The sequence below is a fragment of the Cololabis saira genome, chromosome 14 (genome assembly GCF_033807715.1).
Source record: "Cololabis saira isolate AMF1-May2022 chromosome 14, fColSai1.1, whole genome shotgun sequence".
NCBI classification, from domain to species: Eukaryota; Metazoa; Chordata; class Actinopteri; order Beloniformes; family Belonidae; genus Cololabis; species Cololabis saira.
In genome coordinates, this window is record NC_084600.1 from 28,625,926 (window position 1) to 28,653,769 (window position 27,844).

General features: G+C 43.1%; 2 protein-coding genes across 3 annotated transcripts in view; both read left to right on the top strand.

Moving 5' to 3' along the window:
* Positions 1–4,291, top strand: part of LOC133459921 (F-BAR and double SH3 domains protein 2-like) — a 36,138-nt gene extending 31,847 nt beyond the window's left edge. The window contains exons 15-20 of one of the 2 annotated variants that reach the window (XM_061740321.1): positions 53–136; positions 783–966; positions 1,037–1,260; positions 1,524–1,734; positions 1,823–1,924; positions 2,049–4,291. In XM_061740321.1, the coding sequence (XP_061596305.1) occupies positions 53–136; positions 783–966; positions 1,037–1,260; positions 1,524–1,734; positions 1,823–1,908 (789 nt within the window). In that variant the 3' untranslated portion in view covers positions 1,909–1,924; positions 2,049–4,291. The remainder of the gene's footprint in view (positions 1–52; positions 137–782; positions 967–1,036; positions 1,261–1,523; positions 1,735–1,822; positions 1,925–2,048) is intronic. The other variant, XM_061740320.1, reaches the window with a different exon arrangement.
* Positions 4,292–5,626: 1,335 nt separating this feature from the next.
* Positions 5,627–26,728, top strand: rsf1b.1 (remodeling and spacing factor 1b, tandem duplicate 1). Its single transcript, XM_061739241.1, has 17 exons — positions 5,627–5,791; positions 10,973–11,064; positions 12,961–13,053; positions 13,293–13,498; positions 13,737–13,873; positions 15,152–18,366; positions 18,451–18,729; positions 18,931–19,035; positions 19,116–19,195; positions 19,306–19,360; positions 19,452–19,555; positions 20,672–20,739; positions 20,892–21,105; positions 21,186–21,409; positions 21,849–22,028; positions 25,566–25,796; positions 25,947–26,728. Exons 1-17 carry the CDS (start codon positions 5,638–5,640, stop codon positions 26,267–26,269), a joined length of 5,760 nt encoding a protein of 1,919 aa, XP_061595225.1. The 5' UTR covers positions 5,627–5,637; the 3' UTR covers positions 26,270–26,728.
* Positions 26,729–27,844: the final 1,116 nt, after the last annotated feature.

A 27,844-nucleotide genomic window follows, 5' to 3' on the forward strand; every position in this document is an offset into this window, starting at 1 on the left:
GACAAGCGGCCCGTGTGACCCTGCGTGACCTTTTACTGCGATGTGGTTGCAGGCTTCTCAGCCAGATGAGCTGACCATCGAGGAGCAGGAGATCTTGGAGGTCATTGATGATGGCGACATGGAGGACTGGCTCAAGGTACGTTACATTTGCTCTGGTTTGAGCTTGGTTGTTGACTTTTTTTGCCTTGCTGTTGGGAGTTTAGTAGTTTACTAGGTTTGGAGGGAGGCACTTGAGCAGTCACCTCCATCAAGTGGTTGGACTTTGTTGTGAGGTCTGGTGGGTTGCTGACAACGACATAATGTGGTCACGGAAACACTGTGTGTGTGTGAGTAATAAAACAAGCTGAGTTATGTACTCAAATTAGTATTTATACGGTTAAAATCCTGAAAGTAATTGAGTATATAACAGTTTCTGTAAAATGATTGAGAGTCTGTAATATTTATTTATTGACAAGCACACAATATGAAACAAACCGGCGTCTCGGTAGCCAAGGCAACAACACATTAACTGCCACTCAAAACATTCTATGTTGTGGCAAAGTTAGTTCTGACGTATATGACCGTTTTGAGCAGAGTTGAACTGTTTTTAAGAGATTAATGCAGAAATCAGCCGTGACATCACACTGCAGGTTTACCAACACTGGTACAACCGGCATTCAGCCTCACTGAGTACATGGGGAACCCCCCCCCCCCCCCCCCAGACCTGCAGCAGTGCAGCACCTCAGCTCGTGTGTGTCTTCGTGCAGCATCCTCACATCTGTGTGTGTCTTCATCACTTCCAGGCCAGAAACCGCAGCGGGCAGGTGGGCTACGTCCCAGAGAAGTACTTGCAGCTTCCTTCCTCCAACAGCCTGTTGAGCATGCTGCAGTCTCTGGCCGCGCTGGACGCCCGATCCCACTCCTCCAGCAACTCCACCGAACCCGAGATGGAAGTCCCAACGGGCTCCGTGAACGGAGACTCCAGTGGTGAGGACCTCCTCCAGTAAACCCAACTCGTTTTAGTTCCTTTAACAACGTTCTTCTCTTTTCCATTCAGTGTCATTTGCAAAGGCCTTGTACGACTACGCAGGACAAACGGACGAAGAGCTGTCGTTTCCAGAAGGTGCGATCATTCGTATCCTCAGCAGAGAGACTCACGAGGACGACGGTTTCTGGGAGGGCGAGTTCAACGGCGTCGTCGGCGTCTTTCCGGCCGTTCTGGTGGAGGACCTCACCGGCCTCAACGAGAATGGAGACGGACAAAGACAGGGAGGTTCACAGGTGTGCTGATGTGACGCTAACAGCTTAATGGCTCTTGATGATGTACAAAGATATGACGACGTGCTTCGAGATGAATGACCGATTGTATTGATCTACTGAGGAACCATAAACAAAGATAAAGATCCCAATTGAGATGTGATACATCAGAATTTAATGTGAATCAGGGTCGTCTCTCAGAGAAAAATCAGGGACCGACTTTTGAGTCCCCTGAAGTTTCTTTTTGACATAATGTGACTGCGACTTTTTTGCCATTTGTCTTTGAGGCATCTCCCTCCACTTTGGCCCAGTGCGATCGCTCCCCCTGTAGTCCCTTCCAGCCAGGACCTCTCCACAGCAGCCCCTTGCAGACCCCCACCATGTCCTCTCCTGCATCCAGCCCCTGCAGCGCCACGGCGTCTCCCATCGGCCGACCACCCGCCTATCACAACGGACACCACAGGCCGCCACCGGCTCCCCACAAGAGCCCCTATCACAGTAAGACGTTGGTCTGCAGAGAGGATTCAGAGGTGACGGCACTGAGGAATGTATGACATGTTAACTGATCTGTGTGTGCCCCCTTCAGGTCCAGCACAAGGGTCCCCTCAACCTCCCAAATACCCAGAGAGTGCCGCCGGCACCATCCGACCTGTGAGTGACAGACTGAAATAACTACACAGACCATGAGGTCAAAATCTGAATCAAACTTTTCACCAACTAGATCATTTAAAAAGTGGAACATACTCTTGAGTGTTGATATGAATCTTTTCATCTTCATTTTAATCACGCGGCGGATCAACGGATGCTTGCAGGTCCGTGCTGCTCCCCCGCCCCCAAAGCAGCATCCTCGTGGGCAGGTGAAGCGGAGGGAGGAGGTGGAGATCACGCTGGTGTGAAAGAGACCGGCTGCTTCCAGCCCGCTGGGACTAGTAGATGCACTCCTAAAGGAAACCCAAGGAAGTTTTCCCCCTCTGAGGACGCCAGGAACCGGCCCCCGCCGGGTCAGTGTGCCGAGGAGGAAAATCGTGCCTTTCTCTCCAACATTCATATTCAGTTGTTTTGTTTCTCCCTCGTCAAACTCCAGAGTTTGGCTCCTCATAGGAATATAAATAGCACCACCCGCACATCCAGCTGTTGTGTCCAGATGTGAATCACTTTAATCTCAAATATAGGCCGACTTTCCACTGCTAAAAACTGATCCACAAATACCCAGAAGAACCGCTAACCTCACATCATTGACATGATCATCTGGTATCAGGTTGTTGTTTGTTTGTTTTCCCAACACAGTCGTGTGAAGCGCGATGAGCTGAGCATGAACTGAACAGCAGAAAACAACCTCCTCTGATATAAAAACAAGGAAAAATCCAAACTAACAAAAAACAATGACATTTTGTGATTACAGCCTTTTAAACTGTTAGTTGTTTCTGTGCAGTTGGATCAGGAGACTCAGCTGAGACCTCCAGAAACCACGAATGTTGCCTTAACTTCCAACACTTTCTCCAATATATTCTAACCGCAAAATAATCATCAACGCCTCTCGAGGCTCAGGAGCAGGAAAAGTTTGTTGTTTTCTGTTCAGCACCTTCATCAGAAACCCATGTGAGACCAGCGATTCACGTCAAACTGAGGTTCAGAGACATGTTATTAGCTGTGTCACGGTGGCTGTGATGGATTATTAAGACTGGGGGTGGGTAGTTTTCCCCATCTATCAGTTTTTTCTTTTCCTTTCAGTTTGTGACGATTGCTCGTAAGGATCAATATTGATATCAATAATCTAGAGAGGATTTCCCCCCAGGTTCCTCAGCTCCGTCATCCTGCAGTTTCGTCTCACCGTTTCGCTGCACGACATTTTCTCAAACCGTCGCAGTTTCAGATCACTTCTATGCAACAGAGCTTCACCCGGCAGCATGTTGTCGACACGTCGACGCGCCACTCCGACATGAAACCAAAAGTCTGGTTGTCTCCACGATCGATCAAAACAACAGTACGGGCGAGGCTGGTCCTCGCCGCCGACTCACGTAGCTGCACGCAGTTACACAAACAAGGGAAAAGTGGCAATTGTAGTTGTGATGGTTTATGTCTGTAGAGATGATCACAATAATGGCTCTTTTTATCATTATTTGTTTTTAAACCCCTGTCGTCGTCCTAGTTTTCTCAGCATTTCAAGTAAATAAACAATTTAAGGGAAAAACTGTGTGTACACACATATTCTAACTTTTTTTTTGTGAATATACAGATTTAGAGATGTTTGTATGTCACTAATGATGCCAGTTTGAGTTTGTGGTGAGAGCGTTGCTTTGGTGACGGTTTACACTGAAGTCGTGTGCAGTTTAAATGCGGTTTATGTTTGAGGAGGAAACCACCCAGAGCTGCTAGCTGTCCATTTTAAACCTATACTGTCATAGTGAAGCACTTTTTCTTGTGTTCTTACTCCCTTTCAGTATTGTTGAAGTTTGTTTACCAGCTGTATTGGTATGAAAACCTTTCTTTTATGAGCTCTTGTGTTATTTAGCCTTAAATAGCCATCGTAGTGTCTTCGACAGATTCCGATCTGGTTTTGTTTTTGTTTTTTAAAAGCATTGATAGTTTACAGAGAGCTTGGAGATGGATACCTGTTTAAAAAAATACTAATAATAGCAAATGTTTTTTTCTTTGTTCTTTTTTATTAGAATTAGAATTGAAAACATATTAAACCATAGTTGGATTTGATCAGAGGAAAAGTGATATCTGTCAGCCATGTTGCTGTGTTCTCGTTGATCTCCTTGAGATCTGAATGACATCAAACTTATTTTTGAAGTTTGCATATACCCTTTTATTAATTAAAAAAAAGTCTTCAGACTGAAGCTTCTTTTCCGTTAGAAAAGTTGTTGTTAACCTGCTACTGGTCCTGATCCAAAATAAAATAAAGTCCAATTCTGAAATTCAGCGACAAAGTGCCCGTTTTACGAACAGTTCTGCAGAAGCTGCAGAGCGTCAGATTTACACACCAGTGGATGTTTAACTGTATTTATTGTGTACAAATAAATGTGAAATAAAGATAGCTTAAATGAAACAAACAAGACTCAGTCTTCACTCGTTTTATTTTGATTTTATTTATTTTGAGTGAAAAGTGGAGGATAATCAAGAATTACAATATATTTAATAACAAGTGGTTATGATTTGTGGGCAACGGCGTGTTTGCATGCTAAGAGAGCATGAAGGTCAGGGAAGGTCGGAAAGAGTTGCTTATCATAGATGTAAAGAAACCGAGGAAGGAATTGTCTGGAGTGACAACGTTTGAGTGGTACAGAACCTGTATAACTCAGTAGGCATGATGGATGGGTTTCTGGTGGATGTGTGACTGCATAGTGGCTCGGCCCTGAGCCCCTCATCGCCATGGCAATGTTTAAGTTGACAGAGGAGGTCAAACAAGAGTCTCCGTGGAATATGATGTCTACAGATGACATTGTGGTCTGTAGTGATAGGAGGAGGAAGAAAATCAGAAGAGGTGGAGATGGACGATGGAAAAGTAATGAAGGTCACTCGTAACAAGACATGGAGTCCTTGTTCAGAGCAGTGAGGGGTGTGAAACGGAGATGAAGAAGACTGTCCAAGCAGGGTTGACACGAATGCAGAAGATTGCCTGGAGTAACCTGTGATAGAAGATTTGCTGCACGAGTAAAGCCAAAGGTCAAAATGGAAGACCAGCGATGGTTTGGAGACAGTGGAAGAACAGCTGGGCAGGAGAAAACCATCTAGATTTCTGGATGTGGTGAAAGACGATTTGCCGTTGGTCGGTGTGCCAGGAAGATGGGGCGAGATTGAAATATGGAAATGAATGATCCACTTTGGCAAGCCCCAAAGCCCACGAAGGAGAAGATGGTTTGATAAATAAATTGTCTAACATATATTAACAAATCAATTGCTGAAAATGCTTAATTAACCAGCAAATTACAGATTTTCAAAATGTTTTCTCCTATAGTATTTTTATTGTATGAAGGATTAAAGATTGTAGAAACGTGTAATTTGTATGATCTGTACTGATATATTTTAAAATATTTATAAATAACCGATTTCCTAAAAAATAATTACAATATTCAAATAAGAGGCAAAACGGTTGTTAAATGTCTCATCGATTATATCTGGTGCCGCTTTATTTTGTTAACACCGGAAGTTGTGTTGTATTATTGCCCTGGGGTTTGATAATGGATGGGGGGAGAAAAGCTGCTTCGGCAGGAACAGCGACTTTTTCCTCCTAATCACACCACTATTTTTTCAAATGATTTGATCGATAGAAAAGCAACAGGGATGATATTTCAACAACATAAACAGAATTAGTCGTAAACTGTATAACCTGCTTTATTTTGTTAACCGGAAGTGGTGGTTTTAGTTCCGGCTGGCTTGACACTAGTGTGGAAAAAAATGGCTGCTTCGGCGGCAACAGCGACTTCTTCTCCGGGTTTGAGTCCTAATTACGCCGTTGTTTGCTCTTTTCTTGAGCGCTACGGGGCGTTGTTGGACTTACCGGAGCTCACCTTCCCCCAGCTGGAGAGATACCTGCAGGATTCAAGCTCAGGTGGGGCTCAAACACCCGGAGCAGAGGCTGCTCCGCTGCACTGATGATAATGGGACCATGCTAACGCGCTATGAGCTAATATTAGCTCGCCGTGTGTTATTGTGTGTTTTATACTCAACCTTCGTCTTCACTTACACGCAATATAACCGTGTTTTCACATCTGCCGTGCGAAGTGGAGAATGCATCCATGCACGTTTGAGTGGTAAAACCGCCGAATTAGTCGATGTTTTCTGTCACTTTGTAGCTTTTGAATTGAGCTGATTTTTCCAGCCTTTATCTGCTTCACAACAACACTGCTGCACACGCTGGGCGATCACACCCTTTTAAGAGCGTGTAAACACGACCATAGTTCATGCCCCGCACCGTGGATTGATTTACATTGACAGTCTGTGAGACTGTCTTTAAATTTTACACTTTAGTTACAGTTAAAACCTTTTACCAGGTAGTGGTTATCTCATCTTTTGTCAAGTTATCCACAGCAGCGTGAATATCCGGCCGCAGATTTCAAAATAAAACGCTCTACTTCTGTAAAAACGAGTAGAATACCAACTCCTTTACTGTACACATGATTTCCGACTACATATAAATGTTATTTTAACTTATAAGCTTCTGTCTACATACATTAACAGTTCTGAATAACTTTAGGTTTTTACGTGTTATCTTTTCTACTTCCGCGTTTGCCGTTAATTACAGTTGACTTGACATTGTTTTACTGATCTGCGCATGCGTATCCTGCCTGAAGCGCTTCTGACGGTGTTTTAATTTTCGCACATCATTAACACGTGCTTTCATGACACTTGTAAAACAGCACTGTAGAAACATTAAAGAACAAAACATTCAATCAGTTCTGTAATAACACTGCACGTTTTTGTCCCGGGCAATTATGTGTTTTATTTACCTAATGGACACAAGTAATGCCTAATGTATCAGCACCGTAGCTTTTAAATTAACCCTTTATGCATCGCTGTCACAACAGGTGACTGTTTTTCAAATACCATTTTCTAGTTCATGCCTGGGTTTGTTTACTTACATATTGGATTTCAGTGGACGTCGGGGATTCATCCCAAACTCACCCAGTGTATTATAATGAACTAAATGGCTATTTTTCATGCACTGAAAGGGTTAATAAATTTGGTTATGAAAAAGTAAATACCCTCTGTTTTATCCATGTGTGTAAGGAAAATAATAATAAAAACATCTGATCGTAGTGAGTCTAGGGATTAGGGGAAACACACGATTAGAAGAACAATAGCGTCTGACTTTCTAATTCCAACAAAAAGATTAAAATAAAGAGAGGAAAAATAAACATTTGGGCTATACAAAGTACTCCCATGATTCAGTAGTACATTTTGAAAAAAATAGTACAAATTCTGCTGCAATTATTTAAAGTTTCCTGCGTTTCTTACATCACTATGGAGATATTTTGGTCGCTTCTGTACAATGTTGCCTCAGTTTGTTTTTTGTTTTTTTTTATGCCCAGTTGGGTCAAAGCCCCACCAAAGCAGGTCGTCTAGGTGGGGAAATGTAATTGATTTGGTCATTCAAATGTTCACCTTCATTCTTTTATGTTTCAGCCATTCTGACCAAGTTTTGTTGGTATGCTCCAGATCTAGTTTTGACCATTCTTCACCTGTCCAGTCATTGGTCGATCTACTTCCTGTGACTGTAAAATAACCCCTTTAAAGGGAAAGTTTGTTTTTTTACAACCTGGACCTTATTTCTGGCATTTTTTACCATAAAAAATGCCAGAAATAAGGTCCAGGTTGTAAAAAAACAAACTTTCCCTTTAATGATTTATATTTCTGTCGTGTCTTCCAAAGCACATTCGTTGGAGAAGTGTTGTGGTTTGCTCGGATGCAGTTTTGTAACCCTCAGTCGTGTTTTCATTTTTTGAACAGAAACGTCTTTCTCAAGTCCTGTCTTTTTGTTTGTTGTTTTTTTTATTTTATTTGCATTTCTCAGGGCATTGCAGTCTGACCGTTTGTGTAAATTTGTTGGGATATTTGCTCCTGGGAAGATTTGTGACCATCTTGAACACTATTCACTCAAAAATAATAGGCTGCGATTGAGGACTATTCTGATAGTCAATTATCAAATCGACTATATAAATGATTAGTCGACTAATCGGATTATGAATCTCATAATTATTATTAAATGGCTTTTATTTAGCTCTCGGCTTTTAATGTTTTTTAGTTTTAAATAACCTGCTTATTAGAAATATAAGATAAAGATGGATACAATTCAAAAGTACATCTTTTAATGAACTCTTCTGTCAGTCGCCATGGCTTTGTTTACCTAGTGCTTTACTCTTCTGCGCATGTGGAACTCTGTGGAGATAAGAAGGAAGGGTGATGCCTCACTCTGTTGAAAAACACCTGTAGTGACAATAGCAGCTGAACGCTATTAAATATGCAATTTTGACGATAATAGTCGTCAAATAAATTCATTGGCGACTATTTTTCATTTCAACTTTTTTTCAACGTCATCAGATAATCGTTGCACCCCTAATAAATAATCTTTCCCACTTAATAACATTGAGCTGCAGATTGTTTGGAAATGGTTTTATAACAGTTTCTATACTATAACAATTGCTTCTCTCTTGTTCCATTACTTTATTTATTTCCGTCTTGGCATTGTGTCGACACACATCTGAAGGTTTCAGACCTTTAATCGATGTCTGCATACCTGCTGATCATCAATTCAACAAGTGCTGAATATGAGCAGCACCTGAAGACAACTTACCCTCTTAAATCCCCAGGAAGTAGAAGGGGGTACTTATGATTTCCTGCATGATTTTTAAGGAGGCACTTTTTACTTTTATCACAACAAAGTTTAAAAAGTTATTTGGTAGTTTATTTGAGGTTGTGTTTTCCCATTAATAAGGTCCCCTGTGATCAGATTTTTTGTTTTATACACAAAGATCAGGTTCTTGCTTCTGCACAAGTTTAAGAAGCAGTTCACTGCATGTTGTTGCATCTAGGACCATATTACACTGTATGTAATTACACTGTCACTGCCATAAAATCGCTACACTGGCTTCCAGTGAGTCAAAGGATAGACTGCTGGTCTACAAAGCACTGAATGGTCTTGGACCAAAATACATGGTTGATCTGTTAGTTCCCTATGAAGCTCCCAGACCCCTGAGGTTCATCTGGATCTGGTTTGTTGTGGTTCCCAAGAACCAGAACCAAGCAAGGTGAGGCAGCGTTCAGTTATTCTGCTCCTCACCGGTGGAACAAACTTCCTGTAGACCTGAGGTCTGCTCACACTGTCAGCTCCTTTAAATCAGGCCTAAAAACATTACTGTCTACTGAAGCGTACTCTTAAATTAAATACTTACCTGCTGTACTCTACTGCCCTTATTTTTAACAACTTGTGATTTTTATTATTTTACCTCTTATCATTTTATTTCATTTTGTTATTTACTGTTTAATTATGTCTTGCCGCTTTTAATGTTGATGTAAAGCACTTTGAATTACCTTGTGTTGAATTGTGCTATACAAATAAACTTGCCTTGTCTAGGATTGTAAACATGTATTAATGCGTTAACGATAAACTTTGGAGGTATTGTTGAACAATGTTTCAAGTGAATAAGTAATTAAATAAGTCAAATTAACTTCTAAAGCAAAATGTCTTTTTACTTCATAATGTTGCAAATGGGACGGAAACTAGAGGGTTTCTTGGTGACCGATATTCTGGTCGAACAAAACATAACTGCTGGAGAGATTTGCGGAAAGCTGCGAGCATTTTTTTCAACTTGCGTTTAGTTTGCTAAATGATTATGGATAACTATGGGATGCAAGCAGTAACAGCCGCATAATCTTTCTATTAAACTTTCCCTGATGCCAGGCCATTTTTAAAAATCTCGTCTTTTAAATGCTGGTTTAAAAAAAAAAAAGTAAATAAAACGCCACCAGGCTTTTTTTCTGCAGGAAAGTACTGATACAGGTGTTGATGATCGAGTAGACACATTTTCTCTGAGTGAGCTGCTCCTCAGCGCATCAAGTGTGCAGCCGCTTTTAAAAACAAGTTTTTTTCTGACCACCACATCTTACGTGGAGGCTCTGAACTGTTCTACAAGTGACGGTGCTGCAGGCTGACTCCAGTGTTTCAGTCTAAAACAATCAAACCCCTTTCTCAGAGGTGCTGATTAGAGACGACGGTCCGCTGAAGCGTGTAGGAAAGTCAGATGGCATCGTTGTGGTCGTCAGGAACACCAAAGACATCGAGTTGTAGACATGCTGCTTCTGGTCGTGGAGCAGCAGATATTAAGTGTTGGACATTTTCCATTATTGATTATGGCTAATAATTAGTCTGTTTAACTTGTCCCTCACTACGAACTACCAACTTTAAGCTAAAACAGATGTTACTGAGGTTGTTGGTTAAAGGTTAATTTAATCATCTTTGAAGCGTTTTGGGGTGATACGAGGTGACGGTCCCCCAACCAGAGGAGCTGGTAGAGGTAAACGCAGATAAGACGGTTTCGCAGGGTCCTGGTTGGCCCTGACCACCAGCCTTTAAACAGGACCAAAGATAGTTGAGTTACTATCCTTTTCTAAGTCTTTTATTTACAGCGCAGAAGTTAAGAAAAGGGGATATTTTGGTGTAGCTCTGTTAGTACATGGTCTTGTTGAAACAACTAAATCAGAGATAGTTTTAATTAGTACAGAATATATGTTTGTAAGTGATGGTGCTACTGTTAGCCCAACATGCGCGGTATCCCAGACTTTACTCTGTTGGTGTAATCCCGTGCACAGATTTCACAAAACACTAAGCTACTAAAATTAGCCTCACATCCATCTGATTTAAAAACAAAAGCACTTCATCATATTGAATACTGGGTCCATCTGATAGAGATGTAAAGTTTGTACGTTGCAGCAGTGCAGCGTATTATAAACTAGTTCAGAATTAATCAGGCAGCATCTTTGCAGGAGTACCCCACCCAGAACAAGATTATTTGTTTTAAATCAATCTGATAAAAGTGTCCAGAGAAATTGTACCCGGCATCAGTACGTCCTTTTTATCCCCTTCCTCCACCTCTCCATCCAACCACGTCTCCCAGTTAATATAACAGACCGAGGTTTAATTGATCCCTGGTTTTTATGTGAGGAACAGTAGTAAACACTTTTGGTGCACAAATGGCAACATTCTAATCTTCTTTTTTTTTTAATGTCTTTTCAGTCCCAAAGCTCCTGGTTGACCTTCACGTGAAGCTGCTGAGGAAGATTGGAAAGTCGGTGTCAGCAGACAGATGGGAGAAGTATTTAGTCAGGGTAAAAAAAATCTATATTGGTTTGGTAATTTGCTTGTAATTTACATGCTATTACTCAGAGATTGTGGTGAGTTTGTGTACTACTTTACTGTATATGAACAAGATATATTTGATGCTGAGAAAACTTGTATTTATTTTATCTTTTTAACCATTGAGCAGCAAAGTTTTCAGCTATTTTTAGAAACACGGATTATATGATATTATATGCTACTTTTAGAAACTAAATGATTACACGATTCCAGCTAAAAATTATTCTGTTCAACAACTTTATAGAGTAAATGTAAAATAATATTTTTTTTATCCAGGTAGACTTTTATAAAATTTGGCTGGGACTGAATTAGAAAAGCACATTGGATAAAGTAAATTATGACTTCTATTTGCTTACAGATGCCTGTAGATTAATCTGTTTCAGTTATCTGGAAAACATGATCAGATCAATGTTATGCATTACCATGTTTTAGTTTAAATTTGCAACAATAACAAAACCATGAATGTTTTTTACAAATTTTTCGAAAAGGCTTGCCCAAGCACCCCCAAAAAGACTATGTAACCACGCCCAGATCATAGTGGAATTGTTTTGGTACCAGTATCATAAATACTTTATCCTGGCTCGTTACTCTATCGCACATGGGAAAACGGTGACTGGCTCCTTTTCTAGTTTCAAGGCTTAAGCAAGAACAACGATGAGCAAACCTGTAGAATGATTTGACTTAAGTCGCATTTCCACAACACTTTTGCAAAAGAAAAGTAAAACTCTCAATTCGCAATAAAGGAACCGGTGTGGGGTGTCGGTGTTTCCATTTTTTTTATTAGCCTAACTGTCCGAGTTCTCTCTCCATAGCTCGTCCTGCGAGACGTCTCTTAAAAACAACAAAAAAAGAAAATCTCAGTTTTGAACATGTCTTGGACAAATTATTGTGATTGCCGCTACCGAGAAAATAGTCAAATGGCTAAGGCAGCGTATGATCATTCAAATGATTATTCAGAGGCAAAGCGCGTATATAATGCAGTAATGAGCAGTGTTACAGCAGCATGACTTAAGATTGACTGGCTACGTCGCCTCCTGCGCTGCTAGAGACGTGGAAATGAGAAAAAAAGCATTTCCATGACACTTTTTCTTTCCAGATATTTAGGACTTTTCTAGAATAAGAACTGTTTCAAGAGTTGTTACAGGATATCTTTGGGTTTTGTGCAAATCTAGGGGTGGTAGAAAATGGTAAACTAAAAATACTCAAAGCCTATGTATCTGTATTAGAATTAAAATACTGGTATCACACCACCTCCTCGTCATGGTGGCAGTTTTTATCCCTGCAGATGGGTCAAAAGGAGAACTGGGCTCACCTATTTCCTTTAATGTATGACTTTCTTTTCTTCCTATATAAAAGCAAGCCAGCAAGTTGAATTTCTTTTGTTTTCAGTATTTAATTGGCTTTTTGATGCAACAATGAGCTCATTTACGGTTGCCTCCGTCTGGAAACAGCAGAAAACATGGACTTTAATGCAGCACAGACTTTCATTGGGTGTTCTGGATAAAACAAGCTTTTATAAGCTCAAAGCGTCACTCATAAGCTGAGGACGCACCGCGAGCTTCAGAAACACCATATCAGGAGTGTTTCAGAGCAAACTGCGCTTATTGGAGTACGTATGTGTAATAAATGAGGCAAAGCTGCTGGAAGTAGTTTTTTTTTGATGAGATTTAAACTTTCACTGAACAGGATTTTCTCAAAGGAAGAAAAGATTATTTTGGTATGGGTAATGTCAATAAGTGGATAGAGGCTTTTATAGGTTTTTGGTTTTGTTTTCTCCGTTGACTCCACCCGCTGGAGTAGCGTTATTCTGAAACGCCTCGCCTTGGTTGAACGCTCACTTCAATCTGCACTTCCTGTTTTGCTGGCAGGTATGCCAGGAGTTCAACACCACCTGGGCATGGGAACTGGAACAAAAGGGATACAAGGAGATGACGGCGGAGTGCAAAACGGGAATACTTAAAGTGAGCTCACCGTTCAAGTTGTTGCATGTACAAGAGTAGTGTTGTTTCCTCGACACCTTTTACTGCTGCTGGGGGACAAAATCAGTTTGGTGGAAAAAGCTGATGTCATTTCATGTTCTTGTCTCCTTTGTGGAGCTCCTTGGGGGGACTTGTGTCTTGGGTGGACTTGTCTGCATTTGTGTTGCATGAATATATTTGCCTGCCAGCAGGATTCTGAATAAATCTCTTCTGTCGTCTAGTATTTGTGCGAATGTCAATTTGACGAAAACGTGAAGTTCAAAACTGCCATCAACGATGAGGACCCGGACAAAATGCGTCTGCAGCCGATTGGCCGGGACAAAGACGGGCAGATGTACTGGTATCAGCTGGACCAAGACGACAACGTGCGCGTTTATGTCGAGGAGCAAGATGATCTAGACGGGTCATCGTGGAAGTGCATCGTCAAGTAAGCTCACAAACATCCATTTAATGCCAGTTTTCACTTTAAAAGTGTGTATTTTAATATTTATTGTAAAAAGGAAGCAGTTATTTTACTTCAGAGGAAGGAATGATCAGAACAAATGCTGCCAACCTTCCCCAGAGCTGTCGGTGTTCTGTTGGACTGCGTTTATAACTTCTGCACTGATTTATGGTCCACGTCTCGGGGCTTCGTCACTAAACCGCTCTTCCTTTTCTCACTTCAGAGATAGAAATGAGTTGGCTGCAGTTGTTGCTCTCCTGAAGACACAAATTGACCCCGAGCTGTTGAAAAGAGACCAAGAAAAGAAAGACAAAGAGAAGGAAGAGAACCCTGACGGTGAGGGGGAAGCAGGAAGTAAAGGTAAGGGATAACCTGTAAAAATGCCTTCTTTGCAGATCTTATTTTAAGGAGACCCATGTTGTCCTGAAGTCTCGATGACACACTTGTCACATACTGTTGTCAAGACAAAGACTGCAGAACTAGCGTCTCTCCTCTCTTCCTTAATGGAGGGTTTTTCTGTGTCGTCCTGCTACTTTGGGCTTCTTCAGAAACTCATTTCATCGGGCCGGGCCTCACTGGTGTCGTGAGCATCACCTGCAGAAGAGCTTCGTGAGCAGCCCCGGTGCTCCGGAGCTAAGCTAAATACTTAGCCCATGCAAAGATCATGTTCTTTCTTTCTTTGATTTGACTTCAATAAACGGTTAAATCGTTGCCGATCGCAATCATTCAAGATTCTTTTTCATTTCTTCCTGAAAAATGATTCAAGTAACCTTCCAGTTTTTTTTTTTTTTTTAAACACCACCCCGTGCTCCTACCTAAGTCAGTCCTGGGCATTGCCATCCTCTGCCAACCCCGGGAGGGCCCGCACTGAGCTCGCCCAGGACTGTTGCATGTTTTTGTGAGGGTAGCTCATATTAGCTACCAAGGGAACACGGGGAGAACATGCAAACTCCACACAGAAAGGCCCTTTCGCCAACTTCAGCACCCAGGGTGTGGGTGCTGAAGTCATGGGGGAACTTAACACGCACTTCAGCGTCCCCGGCGGGAATTGAACCCAGGACCTTCTTGCTGTGAAACGGCTGCACTACCAGCTGCGCGACCCTGCCCCCCGACCCTGCCCCCCCCCTGCCCCTCCCTCCAGTGTTTAACAATGCGTTAGATTTTAATTTCGAACCCAGTTTAATTCCTCAGTTTTCTTTTCTTGATGGCACCAACACGACCCTTCTGACACGTCGACTCATGTCTTCTGACACGGCCGTTGAGGAATGAGAAGCTTCTCTCAGCATCAGTCGTGGTTAAACAACTAATCATGCAGATATCAATGAGAGGCTCTGAACTATTTTCCCTGTTAAATCCAGATGGCTTTTTTTTTTTTTTTGGACAGGCAGTGTATTTCCACTTTGGCCTGCATCGGCTAGGTAAGGGAATAGTGTAAATTTAAATAACTCAATAAACTACACTTTTTCAGACCTAAATTGACCCTAAATGAAGTGGGAGAACATATTGTAAAGCAATATTGACCTGATCATGAAGGTGCTTTTTCCTAATAATGTAATTTATTGTCCTGAATGAAGTTAAAGAAGAATCAAAATCCAGCCTGTAGGGTGATATTTCTGTTTTCAAATGTTTGTTTTGCAGGTGATGCAAAAAAGACTGAAGATTCAACAGATGAAGAAGCCTCTTCGGAGATAAAAGAAGAAAAACACGTGTGCGCTGTCTCGTCAAAGTCTGAAAACCATGAAGATCTAGGGCCGGAAGAACAGCTGAAATCAAAAGCTTCAGAAGCCAAATCATCCCTGAACGGCATCGATGAAGGCAGCTCTGAGACCGGTCTCCTCCCAGAGACCATCAGCACAAAACCTCAGAGCATCAAAGAGGAGCCGAGTGAAACGGTGGACGCTAGATCCAGCTTGACGGAACCGACGCCGTCTTCTGAGACGTTAGGGGCACCAGTGAAGGAGGAGAAGGGCGAGGACGCCAAGAAGAGCAGTTTAGAGGAGATCCCACAGGCCGTGAAGAACGACCAGCAGGCCAAAATCCCGCTGAAAAAACGCGGCATGAAATTCAGCGAAGACTTTGAAAAAAATGGTGCCGTTACAGTTCAAAATTCATCGGTTTCCAGCCTGAAGGAGGTTAATAAGACGACCCCAGGTCAGACGATGAAAGTTCAAAAAGTAAATGATCAAATTAACGGTGACGTTCAGGTCCAGTCTGAGTTATCGGAGGACTCTAAAGCTGTTGTATTGTCACGTGTCATTAAACAAACCGAAAAACCCTCGAGCGGCGACCAGTCAGAGTCACGTAAACCCTCGGAGAGGACTGATGACCAAGAAGTGCCCTCTGAGAAGTCCAGTGAGGCCAAAACGGAAAAACCTAAAGATCCAACAAAGACTGTCAAGACGGTCAACTGTGAAGACGGTACGACGTCCGGCGTTACAAAGACAAGCGACTCTCTGTCCGAGCCAAAAGTAAAAGAAGCTTCAGGTTTCCGAAACGACCTGAAGGAGCCACAAAAGGATGACGAGGCTGAGATGGACACTGGTGGGGAAAAGACGGCAAAGGAAGCATGCAAAGAGACTCCCAGTCCCGGCCCCATCACCAGGACAAACTTTTGTGCAGAAACTGATGGAGCAGAACCGGATAAAACAAATAAAACGGAACAGGATAAATCTGGTAAAACGGAACCCGATAAAACTGGTAAAACTGAATTGGATAAAACAGAATCAGATAAAGCTGGTAAAACAGAACCGGATAAAACAAATAAAACGGAACAGGATAAATCTGGTAAAACGGAACCAGATAAAACTGGTAAAACTGAATTGGATAAAACAGAATCAGATAAAGCTGGTAAAACAGAACCGGATAAAACAAATAAAACGGAACAGGATAAATCTGGTAAAACGGAACCCGATAAAACTGGTAAAACTAAATTGGATAAAACAGAATCAGATAAAGCTGGTAAAACAGAACCGGATAAAACAAATAAAACGGAACAGGATAAATCTGGTAAAACGGAACCAGGTAAAACTGAATCGGGTAAAACAGAATCAGATAAAGCGGGTAAAACTGAACCGGATAAAACAGGTAAAATAGAACCGGCTAAAACAAAACCAGATAAAACTGGTAAAACTGAGTTGGATAAAGCGGGTAAAACTGAACCGGATAAAACTGGTGAAACAGAACTGGATAAAACAGAACCAGCTAAAACAGAACCAGCTAAAACTGGTAAAACAGAATCGGCTAAAACTGGTAAAATAGATTCGGCTAAAACTGGTAAAACAGAACCAGATAAAACAGAACTAGCTAAAACTGGTAAAACAAAACCGGCTAAAACTGATGAAACAGAACTGGATAAAACGGAACCAGATAAAACTGGTGAAACAGAACCGGATAAAAAAGAACCAGCTAAAACAGAAACAGCTAAAACTGGTAAAACAGAGCCGGCTAAATCTGGTAAAATAGATTTGGCTAAAACTGGTGAAACAGAACCAGATAAAACTGGTAAAACACAACCAGATAAAACTGGTCAAACAGAACCAGATAAAACGGGTAAAACACAACCAGATAAAACTGGTAAAATAGAGCCGGCTAAATCTGGTAAAATAGAGCTGGCTAAATCTGGTAAAATAGATTCGGCTAAAACTGGTGAAACAGAACCAGATAAAACTGGTAAAACAGAACCGGCTAAAACTGGTAAAACAGAACCAGATGCAATGGAACCAGCTAAAACTGGTAAAACAGAACCGGCTAAAACTGGTAAAGCAGAACCAGATAAAACTGGTGAAGCAGAACCAGCTAAATCTAGTAAAATAGAACCGGCTAAAACTGGTGAAACCGGACCAAATACAATGGAACCAGCTAAAACTGGTAAATCAGAACCGGCTAAAAGTGAATCGGCTAAATCTAGTAAAACAGAACCGGCTAAAACTGGTCAAACAAAACCAGATAAAACTGGTGAAACAGAACCGGCTAAATCTAGTAAAATAGAACCGGCTAAAACTGGTGAATTAGGACCAGATACAATGGAACCGGCTAAAGCTGGGGAAACAGGACCGGCTAAAACTGGTGAAACAGTACCAGATAAAACGCAACCGGATAAAACGGAACGAGCTAAAACTGGTAAAACAAAACCAGATAAAACAGAACTGGATAAAAATGGTAAACCAGTAACGGCTAAAACTGGAAAAACAGAACCAGATAAAACTGAACCGGATAAAACATGTGAAACAGAACCAGATAAAACAGAACTGGATAAAACTGGTGAGAAAGAACCGGATAAAACTGAACCAGATAAAAGGGGACCGGATACAACTGATGAAGCAGTTCCGGATAAAGCTGATAAAATCAAACATGATAAAGCAAAAACTGGTAAAGTAGAGCCAGAAAAGGCTGGCGAAGAAGAACTTGACAAAACGGGTAAAACAGAACCAGATGAAACGGGCAAAGTAGAACCGGACCCTAGTACTCTCTCGGACGAGAGCAGCAAAAGCAGTAAGGAGGCGAAGAGTGGTACTGAAACTCAGCCAGAGGAGGGCGGTCTGTCCAAACGCCAGACTCCCGCGCACCGGAGGAGGTCCGTGCTTCAGAGGGAGGACCGAGCAGGAGACTCCGAGTCCGACACGAACACCGGGAGGTCTCCGAGGTCTCTGAGGAGGTCGGCCAGGATCTCCAGACTGACGCCGAAGGCGGTGGAGAGGTCAGAGCGGTCGCCGTCCAGCCAAACGCCCCAGAGACACGAGGACGACAAGGGTCAGAGCGAGGACGAGGAGGACGAGGAAGACAAGGACATGAGGACGGTCCAAAAGAAACCCAAAGAGAAAAAGGTTGTTCAGGACGGGGAGCCCAAACCCAAGGTCAGACCCAGAGTTTACCCCCCAGCACTTGTCAAACGTCTTAACTCGGCATCGTCTAACGCACATGGTCTGTTTGTTGTTCAGGGGAGAAAAAGGCGGAGGTTCCGGTGGTCTAACACGCGGACGCGCCGGAAAAAGAAAAACTCAGACGATGAGGACGACAGCAGTGACGACGAGTCCACGGAGGAGGAGGAGAGCGAGGAAGAGGACGACAGCGACGAAGACTACAAGGTGGAGCGGAACCGGAAGAGGCGGAACCGGAACCGAGAGAGACGGAGCTCGGACTCTTCAACATCCTCGGATGACCTACCTCCAAACGATGACCCGTGCAAACACTGTGGTCTCCCAAATCATCCCGAGCTGGTGGGTCCTGAAACTGGAAGACGATTAACCAAACATTCTCTTTACAGCTGTGGGAGGACGAGGGGACAGAAAAGGTCCAGCAGGGGGGGGTCTAAACACCGTCCCAGGTGGATGTCTGACCTCCACCTGGGTGGTGGACAACAGGAAGTCTGCCGCCCCTCTTCCCATGTTTCTGAAGTCCGTCTGCATCTTCTTCCCCAGATCTTGCTGTGCGACTCGTGCGACAACGGCTACCACACGGCCTGCCTCAGGCCCCCCCTCATGATCATCCCCGATGGAGAATGGTTCTGCCCCCCCTGCCAGCACGTACGTACCTTTCAGAGCGCCACAGATTGAAGAGGTGAGGCTGAACAACGGAGCTGATGTTTCCCTGATCTCATCTGCAGAAGCAGCTCTACGACAAACTGGAGGAGCAGCTCCAAAACCTCGACGCCGCCTTGAAGAAGAAGGAGCGGGCCGAGAGGAGGTGAGTCAGTACCGGGTCTGGATGATCATAAAAGGTCTTAAAAATGTGAAGCTGCTGCTGTTGTTTAGTAAATAACCGCGAGCTTTCCTTCCGTGTTTCTTCTCCTGCAGGAAAGAACGTCTCATTTATGTTGGAATCAGCGTTGAGAACATCATCACTCCCTCTGTAAGTATTCACTCACATGGTACTTTAGCGGGGAGGCGAACTCAATAATTTCATGTTTATTCACAAACGAACAAAGAAAACCTTGTTGCAGGTGGAGGAGGAAAAGCCGGAGATAATAGTCAAAGAGAAGAAGGAAAAGCGCAGTAGGAGCTGGGGTCGGAGGTCGACGAGGGCGAAGAAAACCATCAGCTACAGGTTTGAAATGCATGTTGACACACAGACGACACACCTGCCGCCCAACGCGTAGATTCATTAAACGACGAGGAAGGTTTAAACCAGTGGTCGGCAACTGGCGGCCCGCGGGCCAAAATTGGCCCGTCTCCAATAATATCTGGCCCGCCAGATGACATTGAAAATTTGATAAATAATTTTTTTTTTTTTTATATATATATATTTTTTTTTTTTTAATTTACTATCACAAAAACGTCAATTTCATAGAGAATTCAAAGCCTTTATTTAGAAAAGATAAAATAAAATAAAAGTAGGATCTTCATGATTCCGGACGCACACAATTCTGTATAGTTCCCTGTCACCTGTAGCATAGGGGGGCCTTAATTAGAGGTGCACACAAATATTCAGGAGTGACGTAGGCACAGACTCCCGGCAAAACTCCTGAAGCTGTTGAAATGGTAAGACGATAACTTACCTTGAGTTTTGCTGTTGGTCTTTTAAATGGTAAAACGTCCATTATATGTGTAAAAATATGTCGGAAAATCCGCCTCATTTGCATATCCTCTCACTCGCTTCAGGAGACAGAGAGCTGCTGCTCCGTGTGCACGTACTACTGTTCATATGTGCGTCATGGGTTTTTCATGTGTTTAATGTCGTTCTGTGTATTTTAAAGAAGGACTGCATTTGTTAGTAGCTTGACAGAAAATAATATTATTATCACCAAGTTACTTATAAGCGGTTTCATAACGCAGCCACAGAGTAGCGCTAAAGCAGTAATAACACACTAATAACAGTCTGTAGCAAATTCAAGTTACTTTATTTAAACTAATGACTTTCTTAAATTACTTTTTTGTACAAGATATAATAGTATAATAATACTAGTAGCCTATGGATAAGGGGAAAAAAGTTTTGTTTAGTAGAAAAAAAAACATGTTTCGCCTGATTGATGTGATTTTCTGGCCCGCCATTCAGTTGCTCCGAAAAAATTTGGCCCGAAGCCAAACTTACTTGCCGACCCCTGGTTTAAACACTCCTTCCTCCAGGAGATATCTTTGTACGCTGGGCTGAAGCTCTCGCACTGATGACGAAAGTGCGTTTACATAGTTTCAGAAGTTCACTGCGACTCTTCAATTTTTACAGATTTGATGAATTCGACGAGGCCATTGAGGAGGCCATCGAGGAGGACATCAAAGAAGCAGAGGGTGGAGGTAGAGTTCAGTGATGTTGCTGTCCTGATTTTTCTCTGTTAAAAACATTATTTTTTATCTTTTATGGTGTTTAATCCGTAAAATAACTCAATCAGCCAACCTGCTGTCCTCTTGACGTGAGAAAAATATCTCACCGGTTCTGCTTTGAACAGGAGCTGGTCGGGGTAAAGACATGGCCAACATCACGGGCCACAGGGGGAAAGATATTTCGACCATCCTGCAATCAGAGGAGGGAAAAGAGAACGGCCGGCCGCCCCGACCGAGCGCCGCTCAGCGCAGGAAGAAACGCCGGCGGCTCAACGACCTGGACAGCGACAGCACGGTGGACGAGGAGGAGAGCGAGGACGAGTTTTGCCTCAGTGAAAGGTGCGTTTTTGAGCTAGCTGGTCGTTTTGTCTCTGCGGCGAACTTTCATTATTTTTTTAACGCATTTATTCTGGATTTAGCTCGGAGGAAGAGTTTGTGGTATCAGGAAACGAGACGGAGGCAGAAACGGAGGAGGGATCCAATGCGAGTGAGGTGGGCAGCAACGTTGGACGTCGGCGCAAATCTTCTTCACGGGCAAGAAAAGTGCCAATGAGACGAAGCTCCAGAAAGCGGCGGAGACCAAGAGGGTACTCTGATGAAGAAGAGGTGGAGACGGATGAGGACGACGACGAAGATGAAATGGGTATAAAGATCCTGCTCGTCTGACCCGCTTCAGCTCTCTCTCTCTATCTGTCTTTAGTTTTTGTTGCATTTTCATCCTCAACATTCTGCCCCTCAAATCTCTCAATACTGAGGATTATAGGAAATACCCCATTTAAATAAAATATCCTGACTTCAAATTTAATTTAAACTTCAGATTTAGTCTATTTTTTGACATTTGATTGTTTTAATTAATCATTAATGTGTGGATAAATCAATAATTTATGAAGATAGTTTGGTCGTTTAAGTTATGTTTAACACTGAACTGAGTTTTTGTCCTCCAAAATTCCTCCATAAAGTTTAATTCCCAAATATAAACTATCTGTGTGTTGCTGGGCGGTTCAGCCCGAGAATATTCAGGGAGACCTTTGAGGCGCGGCAGCTTCCGCCTCTCTAAGCCGGCGTTCTTGTCTCATGTGCAGCGACGGAGGGCTCCAGCGAGTTCAGCGACAGCGATCTGGACGTGAGTCGACGGCGGTCTCGGCGAAGCCAGAAGAAGGAGGTGAACTACTGTGAGACCTCTGAGTCTGAAGGCTCTCGGGCAGAAACCAACCGGGCCAAAATGAAACCCCGGCGGCCCCGGGACAGCTCCGAAAGCGAAGGTGAGTCTACCTATCCAGGTCCGTTTTTGAGAGAAATGCTCCAAAATGACATGCCTAGTTTAGAATTGGTGTATCTCAGCAACTACATGTATACAAAATAAAGCTGACATGTTAAATTATAGCAGTGCCTGAAGTTTAGTTTTGAGGCCAAATATCTGTATATGAAGACGGAGCATAGCAGATGATATATCTAAAGGAATCATCTCCAACAGACAAATTATTCCACTCTTAGTCTGTTGTTTTTTCTTTTCCCTATATTGAAACACTAAACACTCGAGTTGTCCATTATTGTACCTATAGTTTTAATTCTTTTTTTTTTTTAGCTCATTTTAAGAGACACACGTGAAGAGGAATGTTAAGTCTTATCAAAATGTCATTTTGGCACGTTTATGCTGCATCATTGAGGTTTTTCTGAGACCAGACTATAAAACTACCGTATTTTCGCGACCATATGGCGCACTGTGTGGAAAGGCGCACCCTCAGTTTTGTGTGTCATTTTTGGTTTTAAAACACACATACGGCGCACCGACCCAAAAGGCGCCGTCTACGGAGACGGAGCTGCACAGACACGCGTTGCAAAACACACACGCGCTAAAAATACAGCAGAAGCAAAACTTAGTTTGATATTTTACTTCACTTTTCACATCAATCAAACCCTTCAAAGGTTCATATTCTGTTTCTGCATTAAAGAATTTAAAAAAACCACCGGGTTGCTGCACATAAACCTGTCTCAGCCACTGATCATCTCCTCATCCATCCAGCCCTTTTCATTTCACTCTGGCTGGAAAAGTCTCTTTAGGGAACGCTTTTCTTTTAAAAATCCCGACCGCGGCGGTCCCGGGTCCCGCTCCCCGTTTGCTTCCTCGCGCTGGACCGGGTCCCGGTCCGCCCCCCCCCGCGCTGGTCCCGCGGCGGACCGGGACCGGGTCCCGGTCCGCCCCCCCCCCGCGCTGGTCCCGCGGCTGTCCCGGGTCCCGCGTCCCGGGACCCTCGCGCTGGACCCGCTCACACACACGCGCTGTCGGGGAGCCGGTACCGGGGTTTGTATCCGACACGAGCTCCTCTGATTCAGCTGCGCCAGTCCGAATTTCCAGACCTGTCTCCTGTCCCCCTCTTTTCATTCACCCTTATAATGACTCCGGCTGGAAACCTCTTATGCAAAGTTTTTCTTTTAAAAATCACCATAAGTTTCTGTCCATCAGCTGCGCCAGTCCAGCACCACATAGCCTACATGAGAATCTGTGTGTCGCGCCGCGAATACACACACGCGCATGTCGGGATCCGGTACCGGGTTTGTAACCGACAGATTTGGCTGCAAATCTCGGAAAGTGAAGCTGATCTGACCTGAGACAGACCCCAGAAATCTCTGCTCTTAAAGCGGCCGGGAACCAGGTCATCGGACCCGCTTGGGGAACCAGGAAGTCGGCTGCAGCAGCGACCATCACCGCGCTGCTGCAGCCGCTGCTTTAACCGGGGAATGTGGACGGTTCCGACCGGCCGGCGCTGCAGAACACTCACACACAAGTGTGCTTATTTAAATAGAGCGGAGCAAAACTTAGTTTGATTGTATTTTATTTCACTTTACACATCAAGCAAATCCTTAAAAGTCTTCATCATCTGTTTCGCATTAAACAGCTCAGTGGATGGTCTCATTCAGCTTCACCCGCCCCCTTCTCTTTTTACCTTCTCATGGTGGCCGACCTGACATTACCGTAATTCAGGTAATAGACACGGCGCACCGTTTCTTAAGGCGCCCGGCACATTTAAAAAAAAAAAAAAAAAAAAAAAAAAGTTGCGCCTTATGGTCGCGAAAATACGGTAGTTATTTTGTGCGTTTTATTTTATACATTCGGTTTATCGTGCATCAGTAGCCGAAACTGTATAATTTTATGAAATTGACTCTTCGCAGCGTTCTTAAGGGGCAGTTTTGGAGGGGCGTGGAAGTCTGTATTCCAGAAATGTTTATCATAAGTATGCGACTCTGAGTACTTAAGCAGTTTGTATGGGCATGAAATGAAAGGTCAAAGTCACAGGCCTGTTACATTATAATTTCTGGAGCAAACTCAATAGTTAGAACATCTATTTCTTCAAATTCAACAGCTGTGATTTGTTCAATATATCGATAATTAATCATTTTAACTTGTTCTCTACAGCAAAGATTCAAACTTAAGTTTCCTCTTCAGATTGAAGTCTTTGGTATTTTAGTTTATAGATGAGTGCCAAAGTGAGGAAAGCAGATTTCTGCTTCAATTGCTGCAATAATTATCACGGATGGCCACAATATAAATCTGTAGTGTCGTTTCTGTGATCAGTTATTGGAACAAAGGACACTCATGAATCCAGTAGGTCCTGCGATGTCGCCTAAAATATAAGACTTTTTGTCTCCATAACAGCATTCAAAAGGGTTTGCTGTCATATTTGACCATTTTACCAGGACACAGCTGCAACGTTATTTATATCAAATCATCAGAGTAAAGCTCCACTGGCAGCTTTTCCTTTTGGGAAAAGTTCTGTTGAAACTCTAGACAGGTTTTGATGTTGGTTGATTGGTATACTGTTCAGGCTCTTGTTGATAAGGGTACTGAGGTGTAACCATTAACAAAAGAAGGAGGCGTTTATTGGAAAATGGACCAACTGAAGAAACAAAAAATAAATTTGTTCAGGATACAGATTCAGCAGGTCTGTGCTACATCGAGAGCTGAAGGTGAGTTCTTAAAGTAAAAAGACGGGTTTCCTTCCTCACAGATACGCCAGACCATTCCCTGTTGTCTCATTGTTTGCAGCTCAAGTGGAGATTCCTCCACAATGGCTCCAGACTTAATTTGAAGCAATTTCGATATTGTTCCAGCATTGGAGATGCGGCTTAGTTTATTTGTTGTAGCGGCTTCTATAGCTGCAGTCGGTGATCTGTAGTTTCTTCACATCATCATAACTTCCATACCTTGACTGAAAAGCTTAAAAAAATGGTTTAGTACAAAAAAAACAAGGGCTCACACCTCATCTCACATTGTATACTGAAATGTGAGAAAATGCCTTCAGTCTAAAACATTTCAGCACCACGGACAGCAACAGGATCCTCCTGCAAAACTACATTAATCTCAATAGCAATAAATATGATATTACAGATAAATTAACCTCAGAATTACACCATTTTCACTATTTATTTATTTATTTTTAAAGATTTTTGTGGCACTAGTGGCCTTTATTTGGAAGGTAGGTAGACAGGAAATGGATAGAGAAGGGGAAGACGTATGGTTAAGAGTGACGGGCTCTGTAAATGGTGCCCACTGAGGTATCCTGGGCCCCACTAACTTCACTTAAAACAATACATGAAAATGTCTTAAGTTTTAATTACATTTTAGTTTTTTTGTTCTTTCTTTGTTTCTTTCCTGTATTATGCATATTATGTATCAAAAATCTTTTGTTATCGACAAGGAATGTGTTCATTTGTTCTTTGCTGTGATTAGTTAAACTTCATCAGATTGGATTCAGTTGTTATGGGTTGTAATCAGCCCGTCCGTTTTTTTTTCTCCCCAGCGAGTTTCTCCAGAGACTCTGAAGAGGACTCGAGAGATCGACGGCCGAAGAAGAGAGCCCACTCCTCAGACGAGGATTCGAGACAGCGGCGCAGACGACTAGCGCTGAAGCGCAGGCGAGCATCAGAAGAGGACAACTCTGACGATGACTCGGACGAATCTTCTGAGGAGGATCGTCCGATCCGTAAACGGGTGAATCGCATTGACTCGGACGATGACGACGAAGAGGAGGAAGAGAAGGACAAGGAGAAGGACAAGAACAAGGACAAGGAGGAGGAGGAGGAGGCCGATGACGACGAAGAGGAGGAAGAGAAGGAGAAGGACAAGAACAAGGACAAGGACAAGGAGAACAAGGAGGACAAGGAGGAGGAGGAGGAGGACAAACCGAAAGAGAAAGAGCAGAAGGCGACGGAGGAGGATTCAAAGGGAACAAACCCATTGGACGGTAATGTGGTGGAGCTGCAGCCGTCAAACGGACAGAGTGCAATCAAGAGTGTGGAGGGCCTCGCCAGCCGGCCCTCTGCCGGGGCTCCGGGCCCCGGCCCTCATCCGGAGCAGCCCAAAACCATCAGTTCCACACCAGCTGCTCCCGTTGCACCAAATGGTCTGGTTGGGCAGGACTTGCCAGCGCAGGAAGATGACGAAGACGACCTTTTAGGAGTCACAGACCTAGTGGACTACGTCTGCAATAATGAACAATTGTAAAAACAAAAATGGTGTACTGTTTCTTTTTTTTTTGTGGTATTGTATTTTTATATTGCTTAACTTTATTATATTTCCTCCCCTGCCAACTCTTCCCGTTTTCTCAGCGGTCTCACCAACAGTAAGAGCTGGATCCATGTCACCAGTCTAACACTGTCCCTGTGGGGCTTGTAACTAGTAAAGGGCACCAACATATCGTTAGTTTGTCCGCTAACCATCACTTTCCCTCCAAACCACTCACAGCTTCACTTCAGCTTCACTGCCAACCCCTTCTCCACCTATTATCGCCCCTTTTTGTTCTCGGTAATCATGAACTTTGTACCGGTTGCTCCAGCAGTAACGACGTATGGAAACCCCAGTGCGTTATAATATTTGTGGGAGATTAGTTGTCATTTCAGTGCTAAACAACTCTGTTTTAGGAATAGTTTCACACGACAGAAGTAAAAACAACTTATTAATTGAGAGGATAGATGCGGCTCTCGCGTTTTTGACTGAAAGTGCAGCCAGTTCACTAATCACTAAAACTGGATGTTTTAATCTTTTAATCACTTTGTTTTTCTTTCTACCAGTATCATTGTTGAACCTTGTTGGCAACACCAGGTTTTCCTACTCTGCTGCCAGTTGGTAGCAAAGTGCACCTCTAGTGGGATGAAGCGGTATTGCAAGAGGTGTAAAACCCTCCCAACTTATTAGAGTATTGTCAGTGGTTCTTGTTAACATGTGTGGTCACAAGTAATATTGCTACATATAGTGGCTTTAAGACTCCAATAAAGGAGTCGGGAGAGTTTCCAGAGGTCTTATTGTATGTTATATGACACATTTTGGCCAAAATACCACATCGATATGATATAAAAGGCCTTTCTTTCAACAATAGACAGTTTAAGGGGGCGGAGTGGACCGCTAGACTCCAGCGCCCTCTTCAGAGGACTGTCTCTTTTGAAGCTGGTGTTGCAGACTTGTGCTACCAACTTCTAATGTACACCAGATCCAGCATGATCTGAAGTTGGGATAAGATGCTGGACAAGTCCTGTGATTTGGGTCAGTGATGTCACCACAGCCATGGATCTGAACGACTTTTTATCTTTTATTTTTAAACGCCTCCTTTTAAGGCTTAGTTTTTTTCATCTGACATTCTTCTGCTCGGGTGCACCCCCTAGTGGGTATTTAATGTATCTGTCCTCTAACGACCCACAATCATGCATTCACCTCGAGGATTTTTTTTACTTTAAGCAAATAATCCACCAGCTGACGGGACAGTTCACAACTTGACTTTCTGCACCTCTTTTCATACTCTCTCTCTTTGTGCCAAGCTAACTGGCTGGGTCTTTCAGTGATACAGATTTTACCAGTTTAACTTTGTCCTCTCCTACAGAAGCGTTTCTGGGCTATCCGATGCCTGAACCCTGCATTTGCGAACCAACATAATCAATAAGCTAACCGTTCCCACCTCAGCTGGGGCGTAGTCGGCCACCCCCGGAGTGTACGTCACCGTCGGTAGATGGGAAGGGAAACCTTTCACCCTCAACATTGTCATCCACACACATTTAACCTTGTGCATCATTTGAACGTGAGAATGTA